The following is a 24,139-nucleotide window of genomic DNA, read 5'->3' as shown; positions in this document are numbered from 1 at the left end:
CACACACACTGTGCACACACGCACGCCCAGGCAAATACACAATCACGCCACTCGCACACTCGCACGCACTGTGCACACACGCACGCCCATGCAGATACACTATCACGCACACACACACACATTGTGCACACACAATACGCCCATGCAAATACACAATCACGCAAACAAGCACGCACACATACACACTGTGCACACATGCACGCCCATGCAAATACACACGCGCGCACACACACACACACACTGCGCACACACAACGCGCCCATGCAAATACACAATCATGCACACTCGCACACAGGCACGCACACACACAACACACCCATGCAAATACACAATCTCGCGCACACACACACACACACACACACACACTGTGAATACACACACACACACACACACTGAATACACACACTGTGCACACACAACGCGCCCATGCAAATACACAATCACACACACTCGCACACAGGCACGCACACACACACACACATGCTGAATGTGCACATACACCCATGCAAACATACACATGCACACACACACACACACACTGAATGCGCATAACCCTACGCAAACCCGCATGCACGCACACACACACACACACACAGACACAAACACACACGCACGCATACAAATGCACACACACTAAATGTGCACATATGGCAACGCAAACACACATGCACACGCACACACACATACTAATGCACACGCACACACACATACTAATGCACACACATGCACATAGGCACATGCACACTCACGCACGCCGCACTCACACACGCACACACATACTAATGCACACATGCCCCACACAAACACACATGCACTCATGCACGTGCATACACACTCTCTCTCTCGCACAACACGCTCTCACAAATGCACACACACACAAAAGACAATAGGTGCAGGAGGAGGCCATTCGGCCCTTCGAGCCAGCACCGCCATTCAATGTGATCATGGCTGATCATTCTCAATCAGTATCCCGCACACACACACACACTCACATACACACACCCAAAAGCACACATATACACACTCACACACAAACAGGCACACACACACACACACACTCTCTCGCACAAACACACATACACACCGACCGGGAGTCGATTCCGTTCAGAGTTTGTACGTTCTCTCTGTGACCGCGTGGGATTTCTTCGGGTGCTCTGGTTTACGTATGCACACATGGGCAAGCACACGCACACACATAGAGACACACGCATACACATTCACACACACATGCACGCACACGCACGCATACACATTCATACACACGCATGCTGGGTGGAGCAGCGTGGGACTGGAGGGTGCTGGATTTCAAACTGGCCAGAGCGGGGGGTGGCATGGTGGCGCAGCGGTAGAGACAGTACCTCACAGCGCCAGAGACCCGGGTTCGAACCTGACTACGGGCGCTGTCTGTACGGAGTTTGTACGTTCTCCCCGCGACCTGCGTGGGGTTTCTCCGGATGCTCTGGAATTCCACCCACACTCCAGAAGACGTGCGGGTTTGTAGGTTAATTGGCTTCGGTAAGAGCATTGTAAATTGTCCCTAGTGGGTGCAGGAAGGATCTAGCGTACGGGGTGATCGCTGGTCGGCACGGTCTCAGTGGGCCGAAGGGCACGTGTCCTGCCTCTAGCGTGTCCAATCCCTTAATAATCCTAAATGTTTCAATAAGATCCCCTCTCATCCTTCTGAATTCCAGTGAATACAAGCCCAGTCGACCCATTCTTTCATCATGTGTACACTCGATTCAGAATTATTTACACCAATAGACAATAGACAATAGGTGCAGGAGGAGGCCATTCGGCCCTTCGAGCCAGCACCACCATTCTATGTGATCATGGCTGATCATTCTCAATCAGTACCCCGTTCCTGCCTTCTCCCCATACCTCCTGACTCCGCTATCCTTAAGAGCTCTATCTAGCTCTCTCTTGAATGCTTTCAGAGAATTGGCCTCCACTGCCTTCTGAGGCAGAGAATTCCACAGATTCACAACTCTCTGACTGAAAGTTGTTCCAGGGAGACTAGTCTAGTTTTAGTTTTGGAGAGAGAGATAATATTTCTCTCTGGAACAGTTTTTCCAGGGAGACACAACATTCTTTTGGAAAGGACAGTGGTATTGAACTGATTGAAGAGGGTGTTGTCAATACAAGGGAGACCTCTATCGACCGTCTAATTTGAAATGTAGATCATAGGGCGCCATTTCCATGTTTGATTTGCTGTTCACAACCTGTGTAACTAGGGACACAATATGCTGAGGTAACCACCTCCGCCCAGCCCACCTAAACCTACCTGAGCTCCCGGTTGCCAATCACTTCAACTCCCCCTCCCATTCCCACACTGACCTTTCTGTCCTGGGCCTCCTCCATTGTCAGAGTGAGGCCCAGCGCAAATTGGAGGAACAGCACCTCATATTTCGCTTGGGCAGCTTACACCCCAGCGGTATGAACATTGACTTCTCTAACTTCAAGTAACCCTTGCCTTCCCTCTCTCTCTCTCTCTCTCCATCCCTCCCCCTTCCCAGTTCTCCGACCAGTCTGACTGTTTGCCTTGCTGTCTCCTTCCCGTTGCTAACAACGATCTATTCTACATTTTCCCTGATCGCATCTCCTTTGATGTCTCATTTTCACACCTTTCCCCTTCCTTATCTCTGTGTTTCCCTCCGCCCTGACTCTAAGGGCCTGAAGAAGGGTCCTGACCTGAAACGTCACCCGTTCCTTCTCTCCAGAGATGCTGCCTGACCCGCTGAGTTAGACAATAGACAATAGGTGCAGGAGGAGGCCATTCGGCCCTTCGAGCCAGCACATACACATGCACACACACATGTGCATTCAATGTGATCATGGCTGATCATTCTCAATCAGTACCCCGTTCCTGCCTTCTCCCCATACCCCCTGACTCCGCTATCCTTAAGAGCTCTATCCAGCTCTCTCTTGAATGCATTCAGAGAATTGGCCTCCACTGCCCTCTGAGGCAGAGAATTCCACAGATTCACAACTCTCTGACTGAGTTACTCCAGCACTCTGTGAAACGTCAACTATCCACGTTCTCCAGAGATGCTGCCTGACCCGCTGAGTTACTCCAGCACTCTGTGTCTCTTTTCGGTGTGAACCAGCGTCTGCAATTCCTTCCTGCACATTACAATGAACACAGATGGATAAGGAATTGACTGCAGACACACAATGCTGGCGTAACTCAGCGGGACAGGCAGCATCTCTGGAGGGTAGGAATGGGTGACGTTTCGGGTCGAGAATTGACTGGATGGTATGATGTGCCCAAGTCGACAATCTTCTGTGTTCCTGGAAACGGAGTGTTTTGTTTTTCATTTTAGATTAGATACACAGCGCGGAAACGGGCCCTTCGGCCCAACAAGTCCATCCGCCCAGCGATCCCCACACACTAACACTACCCTACACGCACTAGGGTCAATTTTACATTTGCACCAAATCCAATTAGCCCACTAACCTGCACGTTTCTATAGAGACGTATAAAATTATGAAAGGACTGGACAAGCTAGATGCAGGAATGATGTTCCCAATGTTGGGGGGAGTCCAGAACCAGGGGCCACATACTCTTAGAATAAAGGGGAGGCCGTTTAAAACTGAGGTGAGAAGAAACTTTTTCACCCAGAGAGTTGTGAATCTGTGGAATTCTCTGCCACAGAGGGCAGTGGAGGCCGATTCACTGGATGAATTTAAGAGAGAGTTAGATAGAGCTCTCGGGGCTAGCGGAATCAAGGGATATGGGGAGAAGGCAGGAACGGGTTACTGATTGTGGATGATCAGCCATGATCACAATGAATGACGGTGCTGGCTCGAAGGGCCGAATGGCCTCCTCCTGCACCTATTTTCTATGTTTCTACGTCTTTGGATTGTGGGAGAAAACCGAGAAAACCCACGCAGGTCACGGGGTGAACGTGCAAACTCCGTACAGACAGCACCCGTAGTCGGGATGGAACCCGGGTCTCTGGCGCTGTGAGGCAGCAACTCTACCGCTGCGCCACCGTGCAGTATTTCATGCAGTGTCCTGACCTTTTTGCCAGCCCTGGGCAGTGGGGCGCATGTAAAAAACTGACCTGTTCTCTCTAACGAAGCATGACTCCCACCCCCTCCCACTAATTCTGCGCCTGGATTGTGCGTTCTCCCATTATACAGGCGGAAGAGGTCCTCCATGTAACAGTTTGAGTGATGTCTGTTCGTTCACTCCCCCCCTTCCTCACCGCTCCCACCCCAACCACAACCCCCTGTCGTGTGCTGCTGTTATCTTTTCAGTTTAGAGATTTAGTTTAGAGATACAGCGCGGAAACAGGCCCTTCGGGCCCACCGTGTCCGCGCCGACCAGCAATCCCTGCACACTAACACTACCCTACACACACTAGGGACAGTTTACACTTATACCGAGCCAATTAACCTACAAACCTGCACGTCTTTGGAGTGTGGGAGGAAACCGAAGAAAATGGTGGCGCAGCGGTAGAGTTACTGCCTCGCAGTGCCAGAGACCCGGGATCGATCCAGACTACGGGCGCTGTCTGTACGGGTGTTTGTACGTTCTCCCCGTGACCTGCGTGGGTTTTCTCCAAGATCTTCGGTTTCCTCCCGCACTCCGAAGACGTGCAGGTTTGTAGGTTAATTGGCTTGGTGTAAATGTAAATATTGTCCCTGGTGTGGGTGTAGGATGGTGTTAGTGTGCGGGGATCGCTGGTCGGCGTGGACTTGGTGGGCCGAGGGGCCTGTTTTCGCACTGTGTCTCCAGAGGGTCAGGTATCATCTCTGGAGGACATGGTTCAGTGGTTCAATGGTTTGTTTATTGTCATGTGTGCCAGGAACAGCGAAATACATTTTCTACAAACATCTCACACAAGACTATCCCTGTACATCTGCACCATCACCCCAGTTAGTAAAGTCTGCACAGAACAGCCCACTGAGTCCACAGGGGGCGTTTTATAGGCAGAATTTGGGCCCCATATCTGAGGAAGGATGTGCTGGCTCTGGAGAGGGTCCAGAGGAGGTTTACAAGAACGATCCCAGGAATGAGTGGGTTAACACATGATGAGCGTTTGTCGACACTGGGCCTGTACTCGCTGGAGTTTAGAAGAATGAGGGGGGACCTCATTGAAACGTACAGAATAGTGAAAGGCCTAGATAGAGTGGATGTGGAGAGGATGTTTCCACTGGTGGGAGAGTCTAGGACCAGAGGGCACAGCCTCAGAATTAAAGGGCGCACTTTTAGAAAGGAGGTGAGGAGCAAACCTCTTTCGTCAGACGGTAGTTAATCTGTGAAACTCATTGCCACAGAGGGCTGTGGAGGTCAAGTGAGCGGATATTTTTAAGGCAGAGATAGACAAATTCCTGATTAGAACGGGTGTTAAGGGTTATGGGGAGAAGGCAGGAGAATAGGAAGGGACAAGTTGACCAGGGAGTTGCGGAGGGAACGGTCTCTGCGGAAAGCAGAAAGAGGTGGAGATGGGAAGATGTGGCCAGTAGTGGGATCCTGTTGGAGGTGACGAAATTGTTGGAGGATTATATACACCTTCCCACCCAAACCACCCCCTCCCCAGGTACTTTCCCCTGCAACCGCAGGAGATGCAACACCTGTCCCTTTACCTCCCCCCTCGACTCCATCCAAGGACCCAAACAGTCTTTCCAGGTGAGGCAGAGGTTCACCTGCACCTCCTCCAACCTCATCTACTGTATCCGCTGTTCCAGGTGTCATCTTATGTACATCGGCGAGACCAAACGCAGGCTCGGCGATCATTTCGCTGAACACCTCCGCTCAGTCCGTCTTAACCAACCTGATCTCCCGGTGGCTCAGCACTTCAACTCCCACTCCCAGTCTGACCTTTCTGCCCTGGGCCTCCTCCATTGTCAGAGTGAGGCCCAGCGCAAATTGGAGGAACAGCACCTCATATTTCGTTTGGGCAGCTTGCAGCCCAGCGGTATGAACATTGACTTCTCTAACTTCAAGTAGTCCCTGCTTTCCCTATCCATCCCCTCCCCCTTCCCAGTTATCCCACCAGTTTTCCTGTCTCCGACTACATTCTATCTCTGTCCCGCCCCCTCCCCTGACATCAGTCTGAAGAAGGGTCTCGACCCGAAACGTCGCCCATTCCTTCTCTCCAGAGATGCTGCCTGACCCGCTGAGTTGCTCCAGCATTTTGTGTCTACCTTCGATTTAAACCAGCACTTGCAGTTCTTTCCTGCACATTTTGATCTGATGTGATTGTGTAAAACCACCTTCATGACACATTGAACTGTGAGTGTAGCAAAGGCCTTGGAAACGTTACAACAAGTGTGTACTGTACAACTTTGCCAGGCTGAAATAGATTGCATGGGCTTTTATGTGTGTTAGCCACACATTCACTTTTGGCAATAGCAAGGTCCCCCAAAGGAAATGAGTGTCGTTGGCAACGAGGTTGGCGATCAGGCAGCATTCCTGTGCGTTGGAGTTGATGATCCAGGCCGCGATACAAGCGGTCAACCTGCTCCCTACTGTACACATGTAAAGATTCAAGACAGCATTAGTCGACATACTGAATCCCAGCGGTTCGGTGCAAGAAGGAACTGCAGGTGCCGGTTTAAACCGAAGGTAGACACAAAATGCTGGAGTAACTCAGCGGGTCAGGCAGCATCTCTGGAGAGAAGGAATTGGTGACGTTTCGCGTCGAGACCCCTCTCTGCAGAATGAGCTTCCCTCTCCGGCTTAGTGTCAGATCTTGTTGGATAATCTTGCCGTGAGTGAAGCATCTTCGGAGTTCGTTGAGCATTAACGTTGCATCCAATGTCATTCCCAAAAATAAACCCAGCGATTTTGCATGTTTTTCTGCTCAGCGCCCAGTCTCCAATGAAATGAACAAACAGATTTCTTGTTACTAATACCTTGAAATGAAGTCTACTCGGATTAAAGTGGGTACATTAGTTGATTGTATGCCGTGAGCCCACATTATCCGTTTGACCCCTGATTAACTGCACAGAGAGCTTTTGCGATTCACAGCCCTTGTCTGTCATCGTGAGGAGAGAGAGAATCATTTGTTTGCAGGAAAAGACCATTCACAATCGTTTCATCCCCACTGCCCTTAAGTCAGTGGAATCGTTTTTTGGAAGACTGAAAGTTTAACTGTTCAGTTTTGTTGTGTGCCAACCAGTCAGCGGAAAGACAATACATGATTTCAATCGAGCCATTCACATTGTACAGATACATGATAAGGGAATAACGTTTAGTGCAAGGTAAAATCCCATCAAGGATAGTCCGAGGGTCACCAATGAGGTAGATAGTAGTTCAGCACTGCTCTCTGGTTGAGGTAGGATGGTTCAGTTGCCTGATAACAGCTGGGAAGAAACTGTCCCTGAATCTGGAGATGTGCGTTTTCACACTTCTGTACCTTTTGCCCGATGGGAGAGGGGAGAAGAGGGAGTGGCCGGGGTGAGACTGGTCCTTGATTGTGCTGCTGGCTTTACCGAGGCAGCGTGAGGTGTAGATGGAGTCGATGGAAGGGAGGTTGGTTTGTGTGATGGTCTAGGCTGCGTCCAGACTAGATTTGTAAACATTTTAGCGACAGTCTATTTGTCTTCACGTAAAGATCAATTATAAACTGAACGAGTCAACTTAGAATAAATCTCGGAACGATCATTGACCCTGTCGCGATGAACAAAATCAATACATTGCCCAGGATAAACTGCACGACCCTTCCGTTCTGAAAGTTGCAAAATGGTTTCAGTGGATGGGAAAAATGTGCTTTAAGTCTCTCAAGCCTCACTGCCTTGTTTCAGTTTAGTTTATTGTCACGTGTGCCGAGGTACAGTGAAAAGCTTTTGTTGCGCGCTAACCAGTCAGCGGAAAGACAATACACGATTACAATCGAGCCGTCCACTGTGTACAGATACATGATAAGGGAACAACGTTTAGTGCAAGGTAAAGCCAGCAAAGTCCGATCAAGGATAGTCCCGAGGGTCACCAAAGAGGTAGATAGTAGTTCAGCACTGCTCTCTGGTTGTGGTGGGATGGTTCAGTTGCCTGATAACAGCTGGGAAGAAACTGTCCCTGAATCTGGAGGTGTGCGTTTTCACGATTCTGTGCCTCTTGCCTGATGGGAGAGGGGAGAAGAGGGAGTGGCCGGGGTGACTTGGTTATATAAGAAAATAACTGCAGATGCTGGTACAAATCGAAGGTATTTATTGACAAAATGCTGGAGTAACTCAGCAGGTCAGGCAGCATCTCTGGAGAGAAGGAATGGGTGACTTGGTTGATCTGTTGCATGTTGAAAGGCAAGGTTTTGAATGTGTCCAGAAGCTGAGACGTGTGTGCATCAGGTAACAATAAAAAAGGAAAAAGGACCATCATCCCATGAATATCATGCAAGTGTAGTCAGGGAGCGGGAGCAGATTAACGATGGACGAACTGTTAAATTCAGTCTCTAGTGAAGCCCAAGTGTAAGTGTTCAAGTATAACATCTTCAACGTTTAAGAGAACGTGGTTAGGAGGGAGAGATAGATCAGCCAGAGTTAGACACAAAAAGCTGGAGTAACTCAGCGGGACAGGCAACATCTCTGGAGATAAGGAATGGGTCTCTTGACCAGAGCAGGGGAATCGGGGACTAGAAGACATAGGTTTCAGGTGAAGGGGAAACGATTTAATAGGAACCTGAGGGGTAACTTTTTCACACAGAGGGTGGTGGGTGTATGGAACGAGCTGCCGGAGGAGGTCGTTGAGGTTGGGACTATCCCAATGTTTAAGAAACAGTTGGACAGGTACATGGATAGGACAAGTTTGGAGGAATATGGGCCAAATGCAGGCAGGTGGGACTCGTGTAGATGGGGCATGTTGGCCGGTGTGGGCAAGTTGGGCTGCGTCTATGCTGTAAGACTCTATGACTCTTTAGGCAAGAAGGTGCTTAGTGCAGATTCGCAGGCGAGTCTCGTTGTCCCACGGTCTGCCGGGGCAAGCTATCCCCGACCAAGAAGGTGACCTCCAGCAGAGAGGGGTCTACCTTCAGGGCCAAGGCTTAGTGTAGTCTGAGAGAAGACAGACACAAAGAGCTTGAGTAACTCAACGGGTCAGGCAGCATCTCGAGAGACGATAGACACAAAGTGCTGGAGTAACTCACCGATTTGGCAGCATCTCTGGAGAAGATAGATACAAAGAGCTTGAGTAACTCAATGGGTCAGGCAGCATCTCTGGAGAAGATAGACACAAAGTGCTGGAGTAACTCAACGAGTCAGGCAGCATCTGTGGAGAACATAGACACAAAGTGCTGGAGTAACTCAACGAGTCAGGCAGCATCTGTGGAGAACATAGACACAAAGTGCTGGAGTAACTCAACGAGTCAGGCAGCATCTCTGGAGAACATAGACACAAAGTGGTGGAGTAACTCAACGAGTCAGGCAGCATCTGTGGAGAACATAGACACAAAGTGGTGGAGTAACTCAACGGGTCAGGCAGCATCTGTGGAGAAAAAGGAATAGGTGACGTTTCGGGCTGAGACCTTCAGACTGTGCAAAACTGCCATGGGAGAGAGGAATTCTTCAAAGTAGGCAGAGCTTGAGGTGATTTCACAGTGGAGTAGAGCAAAATGCTGAGACGCTGACTGCTTTATACCACAAAGTGCTGGAGTAACTCAGTGGGTCAGGCAGCGTAGTTTAGTTTCGATTATTATCACCATGTGTGCCAAGGTTAGTTTATTCTCCTCATGTGTAACCAAGGTACAGTGAGAAGCTTTTTTGTAGCGTGCTCTCCAGTCAACAGAAAGACTGCACAATGATTACAATCGAACCATCTACAGTGTACAGATACGGGGTAAAGGGAACAACGTTTAGTGCAAGGTGAAGATCGATTAAAGGTCAACAGATCTGGCAGGAGAGTACGGAGCGCATAATTAAGACCAACAAATGCTGCTGTTGGAGTGGAGGCTCATAAGAGTGGAGCGATTTTAATGTGTGAGAAGTGACTGCAGACGCTGGTTTTACACCGAAGATAGACACGAATCGCTGGAGTAACTCAGCGGGACAGGCAGCATCTGTGGAGAGAAGGAACAGGGGGTCGAGACCCTTCTTCAGACTGAACTACCCGGTCGGTCCATCATGGGTTCTGACCTCCCCACCCTCGAAGGGATCTACAAGATAGTCAGGGAAGAGAGAGTCTAGAGATGTAGAGGGGTAAGGTGTGAAAATGACGGATCAAAGAGACCCTTTCTTCAGACAGAGTCACGGGAGGGGGGGGGGGGGGGGGGGAGAGAAAAACGAGTGATAGGGAAGGGCGGGGTGTGAAAACGAGAGATCAAAGGGGACGGAGATGAAAGTAAAAGGTAGAATAGATGGTGTAGGAAAATAACTGGTACAAATCGAAGGTAGACACAAAATGCTGGAGTAACTCAGCGGGGTCAGGCAACATCTCTGGAGAGAAGGAACGGGTGACGTTTCGGTTCGAGTGGCCCTTCTTCAGACTGTAGAATAGATGGTTGTCGGTCGAGGGGAAGGTGGCAGACCAGCGGGCCGAGAGTCGCCTGGTTCGGGCGCCGACGTCCCCTTCGAGTGCGCTGTCGTGCGAGGGAGCGAGACGACAGCCGGTACAGAGGCCCGGAACGGGGGGTGGTATCGGGCAGAGGTGGCACTCAGCGGCCCGTGCCAGCGTTCAGTCCCGACCGGCGAGCTTTCACGTAAAGCGGGCCGATATCTTTTTTTTCTCTCTCTCTCTCTCTCTCGAGTTTTTTTTTTGTTCTCACCTCACCTGTCTGACCTGTTTGCAGAGTCGGATCAGAAGGATGTGGAGTGACACAGTCAGAAAGCAATCAGAATCTTCCTTTATCTCAGGTGAAATCAACAGCACCTCGACACTCAACCAAGGTCAGTTCCTGGGAGCACGAGAAACGAGTTCTTCACAAAACAGTTATGTCTTTCCGATTGTCATTTGTTGCGTGTCTAGGCCGGCGTTCAGCGCAGAAATCTGTAAAAAGAAAACAAAACCTTCACTGGCCCAGAACGCTCCCTTGGCGTCTCTGTCCCTCAATGTCAGAAGATGGAAGCAACCTTTTTTTTTTGAAAGACAACGAGAAAGAAAGACCAATTTCATTTCCTGATTTTGGTTTTCAACCTGCTCTGAATGGGAACAGCCCGCAAAGTATGGAACGACCAGCCTGCCGGTGGAGGAGGTAGTTGAGGCAGGGACTATCGCAACGTTGAAAAAACAATTAGGCAGGTGCATGGGGTAGGACAGGTTTAGAAGGATGTGGGCCAAACGCGGGCATGTGTTAAACACGGGCGGTAGAGTTGCTGCCTCACAGCGCCGGAGACCCGGGTTCCATCCTGACAACAGGTGCTGTTTGTACGGAGTTTGTACGTTCTCCCCGTGACCTGCGTGGGTTTTCTCCGGGTGTTTTGGTTTCCCCCCCACACTCCAAAGACGTGCAGGTTTGTAGGTTAATTGTTCCCGATGTTGGGGAAGTCCAGAACAAGAGGTCACAGTTTAAGGATAAGGGGAAAGTCTTTTAGGACCGAGATGAGAAAGTTTTTTTTCACACAGAGAGTGGTGAATCTGTGGAATTCTCTGCCACAGAAGGTAGTTGAGGCCAGTTCATTGGCTATATTTAAGAGGGAGTTAGATGTGGCCCTTGTGGCTAAAGGGATCAGGGGGGTATGGAGAGAAGGCAGGTACGGGATACTGAGTTGGATGATCAGCCATGATCATATTGAATGGCGGTGCAGGCTCGAAGGGCCGAATGGCCTACTCCTGCACCTATTTTCTATGTTTCTATGTTTCTAATTGGCTTGGTATAAATGTAAAGATTGTCCCTAGTGTGTGTAGGATAGTGTAGGTATGCGGGGATCGCTGGTCGGCGCAGACCCGGTGAGCTGAAGGGCCTGTTTCCACGCCACATCTCTAAACTAAACTGAGGTGGGCCTAGTGTAGATGGGACATGTTGGCCAGTGTGGGCAAGTTGGGCCGAAGGGCCTGTTTCCACACCGTATGACTCTGTGACTATTTAACACTTAAAACCCTTATAAATGTAATAAGAAAGAACATTTTTGGATTTCTGTTGACCCCCGTGAGTTTATCCGGGGGGGGTCCCTTTCAGCTCAGGAAAATCCCAGGCTCCAGTTCGGGCCTGTCACAAAATATTCCCAATGTTGGGAGAGTCCAGAACCAGGGGCCACACAAACAGTCTAAGAATAAAGGGGAGGCCATTTAAAACTGAGGTGAGAGAAAACTTTTTCACCCAGAGAATTTGTTGTGAATTTGTGGAATTCTCTGCCACAGAGGGCAGTGGAGGCCAATTCACTGGATGAATTTAAAAAGAGAGTTAGACAGAGCTCCAGGGGCTAGCGGAATCAAGGGATGTGGGGAGAAGGCAGGCACGGGTTACTGATTGTGGATGATCGGCCATGATCACAATGAATGGTGGTGCTGGCTCGAAGGGCCAAATGTCCTCCTCCTGCACCTGTTTTCTATGTCTTTGTCCATGTCTATGAGTGGACGTGGGTAGGTGAGGCAGGGGAGGTTCTGAGAGAGATGTGGTGGGGTGGCAGTGATGGAACATGGAGTCTGAATTTCCCGATTATCGCCCACGTAGGTAGATGCCAGAACTGACCACGGTTGTGAGACACCTATAATAGTAGTCAAATGGTCTGCACAGTGAATTTTGGCCCAAACTTGTACTCCAGTGAATATATGGCCTGGATAGAGTTGGATGTGGAGAGGATGTTTCCACTAGTCAAGAGTCAGGAGTGTGTTATTGTCACAAAGTCCCAGACAGAGCAATGAAATCCTTACCTGCAGCAGCACAACAGAACATGTAAGCATCGTCCACTGGTGGGAGAGTCTAGGACCAGAGGCCACAGCCCCAGAATTAAAGGACGTTCCTTTAGGAAGAGGATGAGGAGACATTCAATATGATCATCCAAAATCAGTACCCCGTCCCTGCTTTCTCCCCATATCCCTTGATTCCGTTAGCCCGAAGAGCTATATGTAACTCTCTCTTGAAAACATCCAGTGAATTGGCCTCCACTGCCCTCTGTGGCAGAGAATTCCACAGATTCACAACTCTCTGGGTGAAAACATTTTTCCGCATCTCAGTCCTATCTGGCCTACCCCTTATTCTTAAACTGTGACCCCCTGGTTCGGCATTCCCCCAACATGGGGAACATTTCTCCTGCAAGGAGATGATGAGGAATTTCTTTAGTCAGAGGGTGGTGAATCTGTGGTATTCAGTGCCACAGGACGGCTGTGGAGGCCAAGTCAGTGGGTATTGTTAAGGCAGAGATTGACAGATAACCTGATTAGTGCGGGTGTCAGAGGTTATGGGGAGAAGGCAGGAGAATGGGGTTAGGAGGGAGAGATAGATCAGCCATGACTGAAAATCGGAGTAGACTTGATGGGCCGAATGGCCTAATTCTGCTCCTAGAACTCGTGAACATCTCTGGAGAAAATGGAAGGGTGTCGTTTCGGGTCGAGACACTTCTTCAGATTGAAAGTAAGGCAGGGGAGGGGGGGGGGGGGAGGGGTTGAATGATTTGGGGGGGGGGGGGGGGAGAACTGGAGGTGAGAAAAGACCAGGACAGGTCAGGCCCAATTGCAGATGACCTCGAGCAGGGAGGTTCTCTGATGTGCCCATTGTTCGCTAGGGTAGGTGTGATTGTAAGAGAGATAGATTGTGGTGAACTATGGAACTGGGGGTGGTGAAGGGGGCAAGAGGGGAGGGGAATGTTAGCTCAAATTACATCCAGCGGGAGAATTGAATGGTCCGGCGATTGGGTTGTAAGCTACCCTGTTCTGTTTTGGTGTCGAGGGTCTATTAGAGTAGAATGGGTGGACACCAAAGACATTTCTTTTAACCTTAGCTGGACAGACAAATGCTGGAGTAACTCAGTGGGACAGGCAGCGTCTCTGGAGAGAAGGAACGGGTGACATTTCGGGTCGGGACCCTTCTTCAGACCCGAGACGTCACCCATTCCTGCTCTCCAGAGACGCTGCCTGTCCCGCTGAGTTACCCCAGCATTTTGTGTCTTACCTGCAATTCCTTCCCACACAATGGAATGGGTGGGGTGTTGATCGTGTTGGAAGGAACAATAGACAATAGACAATAGGTGCAGGAGTAGGCCATTCAGCCCTTCGAGCCAGCACCGCCATTCAATGCGATCATGGCTGATCACTCTCAATCAGTACCCCGTTCCTGCCTTCTCCCCATACCCCCTCACTCCGCTATCCTTAAGAGCTCTATCCAGCTCTCTCTTGAAAGCATCCAACGAACTGGCCTCCACTGCCTTCTGAGGCAGAGAATTCCACACCTTCACCACTCTCTGACTGAAAAAGTTCTTCCTCATCTCCGTTCTAAATGGCCTACCCCTTATTCTTAAACTGTGGCCCCTTGTTCTGGACTCCCCCAACATTGGGAACATGTTTCCTGCCTCTAATGTGTCCAATCCCCTAATTATCTTATATGTTTCAATAAGATCCCCCCTCATCCTTCTAAATTCCAGTGTATACAAGTACAAAATGCTGGAGTAACTCAGCGGGTCAGACAGCTTCTCTGGAGAGAAGGAATGGGTGACGTTTCGGGTCGAGATGCTTCAGTCTGAAGAAGGGTCTCGACCCCGAAACGTCACCCATTCCTTCTCTCCAGAGATGCTGCCCGTCCCGCTGAGTTACTCCGGCATTTTGTGTCTATCTTCAGTGGGATGTTGATACCGTCTACAGAATAAGGCTTGTATACACTGGAATTTAGAAGGATGAGGGGGGATCTTATTGAAACATATAAGATAATTAGGGGATTGGACACATTAGAGGCAGGAAACATGTTCCCAATGTTGGGGGAGTCCAGAACAAGGGGCCACAGTTTAAGAATAAGGGGTAGGCCATTTAGAACGGAGATGAGGAAGAACTTTTTCAGTCAGAGAGTGGTGAAGGTGTGGAATTCTCTGCCTCAGAAGGCAGTGGAGGCCAGTTCGTTGGATGCTTTCAAGAGAGAGCTGGATAGAGCTCTTAAGGATAGCGGAGTGAGGGGGTATGGGGAGAAGGCAGGAACGGGGTACTGATTGAGAGTGATCAGCCATGATCGCATTGAATGGCGGTGCTGGCTCGAAGGGCTGAATGGCCTACTCCTGCACCTATTGTCTATTGTCTATTGTCAAAGCAGTTTGCTGCGTTATTAGTGAGAACAAAGGGAAGCTTTGGCAAGCTTGAAGTGAAATAACTATCAGGTGATACATTATCTCAGGCCTAAATATAAATGTGATGTTTAGTTACCTTCAGTTGGTTAAAAATAAGGAAAATAACCATTAAACACAGTTTGAGGTTGGTTAGTTGAAGTCAGAAATAGAGTGTCAGAATTAAAGGACGTACCTTTAGTAAGGAAAACGTAGAAACATAGAAAATAGGTGCAGGCCTTTCAAGCCAGCACCGCCATTCAATATGATCATCCAAAATCAGTACCCCGTTCCTGCTTTCTCCCCATATCCCTTGATTCCGTTGGCCCGAAGAGCTGTATGTAACTCTCTCTTGAAAACATCCAGTGAATTGGCCTCCACTGCCTTCTGTGGCAGAGAATTCCACTGATTCACAACTCTCTGGGTGAACATCTCAGTCCTATCTGGCCTACCACCTTATTCTTAAACTGTGACCCCCTGGTTCGGCACTCCCCCAACATCGGGAACATTTTTCCTGCAAGGAGATGAGGAGGAATTTCTTTAGTCAGAGGGTGGTGAATCTGTGGAATTCATCGCCACAGAGGGCTGTGGAGGCCAAGTCAGTGGATATATTTAAGGCAGAGATAGATGGATTCTTGATTGTTACGGGTGATTATCCAGACCTTCATTCCTATGCAGCTGGCTTTCTTGGCCTGCTCCTCGATTCTTTCTTGACTTCTGCTCCTTGACCCAGGGGCCACTTGGTTCTGGAACAGTGTTGCCCAAGTGTTTGTATGTACGGAGTTTGTACGTTCTCCCCGTGACCTGCGTGGGTTTTCTCCGAGATCTGCGGTTTCCTCCCACAATCCAATGCAGGTTTTTTAGGTTAATTGGCTTGGCAACTGTAAACATTGTCCCTAATGGGTGTAGGATAGCGTTAATGTGCGGGGATCGCTGGTCGGCGCGGACTCGGTGGGCCGAAGGGCCTGTTTCCGCGCTGTATCTCTAAACTAAACTAAATGTGCTGGAGGAACTCAGCGGGTCAGGCAGCATCTGTGGAGGGATTGACAGGCAGCGTTTGAGGTCGGGACCCTCCTTCAGAGGGTCACAGACTGAAACATCGCCTGTCCATTCCCGCCACAGAAGCTGGCTGAACGGATGAGTTCCTCCAGTGCTTTCTATCTTGCCCAGAGTAGGAGGATCGAAAACCAGAACCAGAGGACATAGGTTTAAGGCAAGAGGGGGAATGATTTAATAGGAACCCGAGGGGTAACTTTTTCACACAATGGGTGGTGGGTGCATGGAACGAACTGCCAGAGGAGGTCGAAGAGAGTTGCTGTAACACCATTTAAAAGACACTAGAACAGTTACATAGTTAGGTTAGGTTTAGAGGGATATGGGCCATACACAGACAGGTGGGACTAGCGTAGATGGGGCATGTTGGTCGCAGCCAAGTTGGGCCGAAGGGCCTGTTTCCACACTGTGTGACTATACCACTCTGTGACTTTAAATGTGGGCAGGTGGGACTAATATATATCGGACATCTTGGTCGGCATGGGCAGGTTGGGCCGAATGGCCTTTTTCCTTACGATATGTCTCTGTGACTTTATGACTTGTTTTTAATATGAGACTTCCCTTTATGTGGAAGGAGATTCTGTTTAAATTCATGTTCCTGTCAGCTAGAGTTGCCAACTGTCCCGTATTAGCCGGGACACACCGTATTTTGGGCTAAATTGGTTTGTCCCGTATGGGACCGTCCTTGCCCTGTATTAGGCCCGAGTGGCGCCGTAGGCCCGGACGCTGTAGGCCCGGACAGTGTAGGCCCGGACAGTGTAGGCCCAGACACTGTAAGCCTGGGTGCTATAGGCCCGGACAGTGTAGGCCCAGACAGTGTAGGCCCTGACACTGTAGGCCCGGACAGTGTAGGTCCGGACACTGTAGGCACGGAGGCCCGGGCGCCGCCGAACGGAGGTTGCATGGCAACCTGCCTCCCGGCCCGGGCAGCCGCCATTGTTGGAGCGGGAGCACGTGCCCGTTGCCTGGGTGAGGTCACATGGGGCGCGGGGCGGTGACGTCACCTTGTCCCGTATTTGGGAGTGAGGTAGTTGGCAACCACCCTACCTCCAGCAGAATTTTAAGCATCAGTTAGTTCAGTTTAGTTTATTGTGAAAAGCCTTTGTTGCGTGCTAACCAGTCAGCAGAAAGACAATACATGATTACAATCGAGCCATTAGACAGATACATAAGGGAATAATGTTTAGTGCAAGGTAAAGCCAGTAAAGTCTGATCAAAGATAGTCTGAGGGTCACCAATGAGGTAGATAGTAGTTCAGCACTGCTCTCTGGTTGTGGTAGGGTGGTTCAGTTGCCTGATAACAGCTGGGAAGAAACTGTCCCTGAATCTGGAGGTGTGCGTTTACACACTTCTGTACCTCTTGCCCGATGGGAGAGGGGAGAAGAGGGAGTGGCCGGGGTGAGACTGGTCCTTGATTGTGCTGCTGGCCTTGCCGAGGCAGCGTGAGGTGTAGATGGAGTCGATGGAAGGGATGTTGGTTTGTGCGATGGTCTGGGCTGTGTCCACAACTATCTGCAACTCCTCGCGGTCTTGGACGGAGCTCTTCCCAAACCGTGCTGCGATGCGTCCCCCTAACGTGCATTCTGCATTTTATGTCACGGCCTCATGTTTGCTGAGAGTAGGAGTGCCAACTATCTCACTCCCAAACACGGGACAAGGTGACGTCACCGCCCCACGCCCCACGTGACCTCACCCAGCCAGCGGCCACTTGCTCCCGCTCCACCAATGGCGGCCGCCCGGGCCTGGAGGCGGGTTGCTACGCAACCTCCGTCTGTTAGGCGGCACCCAGGCTCCGGACCTAGTATGTCCGGACCTACAGTGTCCTAGACTGTTCAGAGCTAAAATGTTGGAAACCTGGAGTGTTGGGACCTAAACTGTCGGGACCCACAGCGTCAGGGCCTACAGTGTCCGGGCCTACAGCGTCCGGGCCTACAGCGTCCGGGCCTACAGCGTCCGGGCCTACAGCGTCCGTTCCTACAGTGTCCGTGCCTACAGTGTCCGGGCCTACAGTGTCTGGGCCTACAGTGTCCAGGCCTACAGTGTCCGGGCCTACAGTGCCGTCCAACCCTAATACGGGACAAGGGCGGTCCCGTACGGGACAAACCAATTTAGCCCAATATACCGGATGACCCGGCTAATATGGGACAGTTGGCAACCCTAACTGAGAGAGACAGATGGGCCACGTTTACTAACTTGTGTTTTAAAGACTTGGTAAGATTAACAAAAGAACGACCAAAACTGACACCTCTTTTTCTGTCTTGTTACTTTAGGGATGACAAGCAATTATCTACTCACAAATCCTCTTCTCCGGCCCCATGGTACTAACAACCCCTATAACTCCCTGCTTGCTGAAACTGTTGTCTTTAATGCCCCATCAGCTGATGTGTTTAGCTCTCCAGGTGTGCCTGCTTTGACTTTTGTACCGAGACTGTTAACACAATTGCTGGGCCGTGTGTTACTGGGCTGGGTGTTGGGAAGAGATGTTAGGAAGGTTTTGAAGTGGGGAGTTACACCAGGGATCAACGATCAATGGACCGTTTAAAGGTGAAGGGGGGAAAAGATTGTATAGGAATCTGAGGGCTACCTTTTTCACACAGAGGGCGTTGGGAGCAGGTAGTTGAGGCAGGGACTATCCCAACGTTTAAGAAACGGTTAGACAGGTGCATGGATAGGACGGGTTTGGAGGGATATGGGCCAAACGCGGGTAGGTGGGACTAGGGTAGCTGGGACAATAGACAATAGGTGCAGGAGGAGGCCATTCGGCCCTTCGAGCCAGCACTGCCATTCAATGTGATAATGGCTGATCATTTTCAATCAGTACCCCGTTCCTGCCTTCTCCCCGTACCCCCTGACTCCGCTATCCTTAAGAGCATCCGCGCCCAGGATGAAGTGTTCCATTCGAGGGAATCGGAGGTATCCTCATTCTTTAGGAAATAGGGGTTCCCCTCTCCCATTATAGATGAGGCTCTCACTAGGACCAAAACTGCACACAGTACTCCAGGTGCAGTCTCACTGGTGCACTGGGCAACTGCAGAAGGACCTCTTTACTCCTATACTCAACTCCTCCTATACTCAACTCAACCGGGACATGTTGGCCGGTGTGGGCAAGTTGGGCCGAAGGGCCTGTTTCCACGGCTTGTCACCTTATGACGATGACTCTCTGACTAAAGAGATTTGTAGTTGTAGGCAGACCCCACCCCCCCCCATCACTTCCTCGCCCTCAACAACTTCACCGCCATTCCCCCACACAACCCCAATGTTAGTTTAGTTTAGAGATACAGCGCGGAAACAGGCCCTTTCGGCCCACCGGGACCGCGCCGACCAGCGATCCCCGCACACTAACACTATCCCACTCACACTAGGGATGATTTCTACATTTACCAAGCCAATTATCCTGCATACCTGCACATCTTTGGAGTGTGGGAGCAAACCGAAGATCTCGGAGTAAACCCACGCAGGTCACGGGGTGAACGTGCAAACTCTGTACGGACGGCGCCCGTAGTCGGGATGGAACCCGGGTCTCCGGCGCTGCATTCGCTGTAAGGCGGCAACTCTACCGCCGCGCCACCGTGACCGCCCTACTTCCCCTTCACACTTCTCCTTGGTCCTCCACACCCCCCGCCCCAACACCCAACGGACCACTTCCATGTTCCCCGCCCCTCCATCATCCGGACTTCACCAATCCCCCGCCCCTGCCCTCTGGCACACGCCACCTCATCACCCATCCCATCCCCTGAAGTTTTGGTAGGTTGCATCCGCCAGGAAGCTACCACCATGCACAACCTCCATCCACTCTAACTTGGGGTGAAGGGTCAGGGTCTCCCGCTCCTGGTAACCAGGGGCAACCTCCTTTTTCCTTCCCCCCCCCCGTCCCTCCCTTATACAGGACAAGGGCGGTCCCGTACGGGACAAACCAATTTAGCCCAATATGCGGGATGTCCCGGCTAATACGGGACAGTTGGCAACCCTAGGTACAAGAGTTGAAGCTCTTGTGGTGTAACTTGGACCAGGGGGAACATAGAAACATAGAAAATAGGTGCAGGAGGAGGCCATTTGGCCCTTCGAGCCAGCACCGCCATTCAATATGATCACGGCTGATCATCCAAAATCTGTACCCCGTTCCTGCTTTCTCCCCATATCCCTTGATTCCGTTAGCCCGAAGAGCAAAATCTAACTCTCTCTTGAAAACGTCTCGTGAATTGGCCTCCACTGCCTTCAGTGGCAGAGAATTCCAAAGGTTCACAACTCTCTGGGTGATAAAGGTTTTTCCTCATCTCAGTCCTAAATGGCCCACCCCTTATTCTTAAACTGTGTGACTCCTGGTTCTGGACTCCCCCAACATCGGGAACATTTTTCCTGCATCTAGCCTGTCCAATCCCTTAAGAATTTTATATGTTTCTATAAGATCCCCTCTCATCCTTCGAAATTCCAGTGAATATAAGCCCAGTCGATCCATTCTTTCTTCGTAAGGCAAAGGCTTCAACTCTTTGTACCCCCACCCTGTTCAGTTCATCCGGAGGTTGAATCTGTGGGCCAAAAGACACACTATTAGTCTGCCTCTCACCACCCGTCCAACAGCAGTAGGCATTGACTGAACTCCTCATGCCTGCTACTAATCTGCAGCCTAGGGTTGCCAACTTTCTCACTTCCCAAATAAGGGAGAAAAGGAGAAATCACTGCCCTGCGCCCCATGTGACCTCACCCAGCCAGCGGCCACGTGCTCCCGCTCCACCAATGGCGGCCGGGAGGCGGGTTGCTAAGCAACCTCCTTCAAGCCGTGCCCGGGCCACCGGGCCTACATGTCCAGGACTACAGCGGCCCCCCGGGCCTACAGTGTCCGGGCATACAGCGGCCCCCCGGGCCTGCAGTGTCCAGGACTACAGCAGCCCTCGGGCCTACAGTGTCCGGGCCCACAGTGTCCGGGCCTACAGTGTCCGGGCCTAGAGTGTCCGGACCCACAGCGCCCCCCAGGCCTACAGTGTCCGGGCCTACAGTGTCCAGCCCGACAGTAGCCCCCCGGGCCTACAGTGTCCGGGCCCACAGTGTCCAGGCCTGCAGCACCCCCCTGGGCCTAATACGAGACAAGGGCGATCCCATGAGAGACAAACAAATTTAGCCCAATATACGGGATGTCCCGGCTAATACGGGACAGTTTGCAGCCCGAGGTGGAGGAGAGAATGGGGGAGAGACCTGGAGATGTCTACTACTCTCCCTCTCACCACTCGTACCACAGCAGTAGGCATTGACTGAACTCCTCATGCCTGCCACTAATCTGCAGCTCCACACCTCCAAAGGTCATCTCTGGGCACGACCTCCACATCTTTTGATTCCAAAACTTAATTTTCCAAAGCTGGAGTGAGTGAGGGAGGGAAGGAGGGAGAGAGAGAGAAGGAGGAGGGCGGGAGAGGGAGCAGGGGTAGAGGGAGAGAGGGGGGGAGGTAGAGAGAGGGGGAGAGTTAAAGAGGGAGAGGGAGAGAGAGGGAGGGAGGGGGAGAGAGAGGGAGGGAGGTTGAGAGTAGAGAGAGAGGGAGGGAGAGGGAGAGAGAGAGGGGGGGAGAGGTAGAGAGAGAGGGAGGGAGAGGGAGAGAGAGGGAGGGAGGGGGAGAGTAGAGAGAGAGGGAGGGAGAGGGAGAGAGAGGGAGGGAGGGGGAGAGTAGAGAGAGAGGGAGGGAGAGGGAGAGAGAGAGGGAGGGAGAGAGGGGGAGAGAGGGAGAGGGAGGGTGAGAGGGGAATGAAAGCATGCGTTTTACAAATGGTGTGTTGAATCTAACCCAAGCTTGCTTCTATTTTCACTGCTTATATGTTGTTCTCTCCTTATGCTTCCCTCCTAGTGACCTTCAGAGAGACAAGTATGGGAGTCAAACTTAACTTTGCCTATCAAATGTAAAAAAAAATTCTGGCATGCTTGTTTCCTTTTTATTTTTTTAATTTAAATTATTATTTTTGGTACGAGGCATTTGGCGAAGCACGTGCAGGTCACGGGTGAGATTCAAGGGGCCACAGGGGCTGATTGTAGAATTGGATGGCAGTGCAGGAACATCCAATGTACACGGCCTTGGGGATTGCTCAAAGGGTCATCAGTGATAGGGGCAGAATTGGGCCATTCGGCCCGTCGAGTCTACTCCACCATTCAATCAATGGCTGATGTGTCTCTCCCTCCTCACCCCACATTCTCCTGCCTTCTCCCCATAACCCCTGACTCCCGTACTGATCAAGAATCTGTCTAAGAAAGCCACGCATTCATCTCAACTTGTATCTGTTCAGCGGGTGTTTACTTCTGTTGGGTTCTGGTGGAGGGGGGGGTGGACCTCATTGAAACGTACAGAATAGTGAAAGGCCTGGATAGAGCTGATGTGGAGAGGATGTTTCCACTGGTGGGAGAGTCTAGGACCAGAGGGCACAGCCTCAGAATTAAAGGACGTTCCTTTTGGAAGGAGATGAGGAGGAATTTCTCTAGTCAGAGGGTGGTGAATCTGTGGAATTCATTGCCACAGAATGCTGTGGAGACCAAGTCAGTGGATATCCGTAAGGCAGAGATAGATTCTTGATTAGTGCGGGTGTCGGGGATTATTAGAAACATGGAAACATGGAAAATAGGTGATGGAGGAGGCCATTTGGCCCTTCGAGCCAGCACCGCCATTCATTGTGATCATGGCTGATCATTCTAAATCAGTGCCCCATTCCTGCTTTCTCCCCGTATCTCTTGATTCTGTTACCCCTAAGAGCAAAATCTAACTCTCTCTTGAAAACGTCTCGTTAATTGGCCTCCACTGCCTTCAGTGGCAGGGAATTCCAAAGGTTCACAACTCTCTGACTGAAAAAGTTTTTCCTCATCTCAGTTCTAAATGGCCTACCCCTTATTCTTAAACTGTGGCCCCTGGTTCTGGACTCCCCCAACATTGGGAACATGTTTCCTGCCTCTAACGTGTCCAACCCCTTAATAATCTTATACGTTTCGATAAGATCTTGATACTGCTAGCCCCTAGAGCTCTCTCTAATTATGGGGAGAAGGCAGGAGAATGGGGTTGAGAAGGAGAGGTAGCCCAGCCATGATTGAATGGCGGAGTAGATTTGATGGGCTGAATGGTTTATTCTGCTCCCATCACTTATCAACTTACGGTGTGTTGTTCTAGCCGAGGTGACTGGGAACAGAGTTGGAGCAATATGGATCCGGCCAATGGGCCACACTGTTCAGGGTTAGGCTTAAGTTTGGGTTCGGGTTTATTATCATCATGTGTACCGAGACGCATTGAGAAGTTTTCTTTTGCACGTCACCCAAATAGATTAGATAATGCGCAGATAGACACAAAAAGCTGGAGTAACTCAGCGGGCCAGGCAGCATCGATGGAGAAAAGGAATGGGTGACGTTTCGGGTCGGGTATGAATTTAAAAGAGAGTTACACAGAGCTCTAGGGGCTAGCAGAATCAAGGGATATGGGGAGAAGGCAGGCACGTACTACTGATTGTGGGTGATCAGCCATGATCACAATGAATGGCGGTGCTGGCTCGAAGGGCCGAATGTCCTACTCCTGCGCCTATTTTCTTTGTTTCTATGAGACCCTTGTTTAGATCTTCTTCGTCTGAAGAAGAATTTCGACCCGAAGCTCTCTCAGGGAGTTGTGAAGCTGTGAAATTCTCTGCCTCAGAAGGCAGTGGAGGCCAATTCTCTGGATGCTTTCAAGAGAGAGTTAGGTAGAGCTCTTAATGATAGCGGAGTCAGGGGACATGGGGAGAGGGCAGGAACGGGGCACTGATTGTGCATGATCACGGTGAATGGCGGTGCTGGCTCGAAGGGCCGAATGGCCTACTCCTGCACCTATTGTCTATTGAAACGTCGCCTATGCCTGTCCCACTGAGTTACTCCAGCTTTTTGTGTCTTTTATATCTTCTGTTTTAACCAACATCTGCAGTTCCTACCGACACAGATCAGATAATACTATGCATAAACACAGTCAAGTCAAACACA

General features: G+C 50.6%; 1 protein-coding gene across 13 annotated transcripts in view; it reads left to right on the top strand.

Moving 5' to 3' along the window:
• The window catches only part of adgrl2a (adhesion G protein-coupled receptor L2a), a 325,186-nt gene that overhangs the window by 291,314 nt on the left and 9,733 nt on the right, over positions 1 to 24,139 (top strand). For 5 of the 13 annotated variants that reach the window (XM_078408134.1, XM_078408131.1, XM_078408135.1 and 2 more), the window contains 3 exons: positions 10,728 to 10,824; positions 18,444 to 18,572; positions 22,005 to 22,022. In XM_078408134.1, coding sequence (XP_078264260.1) covers positions 10,728 to 10,824; positions 18,444 to 18,572; positions 22,005 to 22,022 — 244 coding nt within the window. Of the gene's footprint in view, positions 1 to 10,727; positions 10,825 to 18,443; positions 18,573 to 22,004; positions 22,057 to 24,139 lie in introns of all 13 variants that reach the window. The other 8 variants (XM_078408142.1, XM_078408141.1, XM_078408139.1 and 5 more) reach the window with 5 other exon arrangements.

This window comes from Rhinoraja longicauda, chromosome 11 (assembly GCF_053455715.1).
Source record: "Rhinoraja longicauda isolate Sanriku21f chromosome 11, sRhiLon1.1, whole genome shotgun sequence".
Classification (NCBI taxonomy): domain Eukaryota; kingdom Metazoa; phylum Chordata; class Chondrichthyes; order Rajiformes; family Arhynchobatidae; genus Rhinoraja; species Rhinoraja longicauda.
This window is presented reverse-complemented; position numbering and strand designations above follow the sequence as displayed.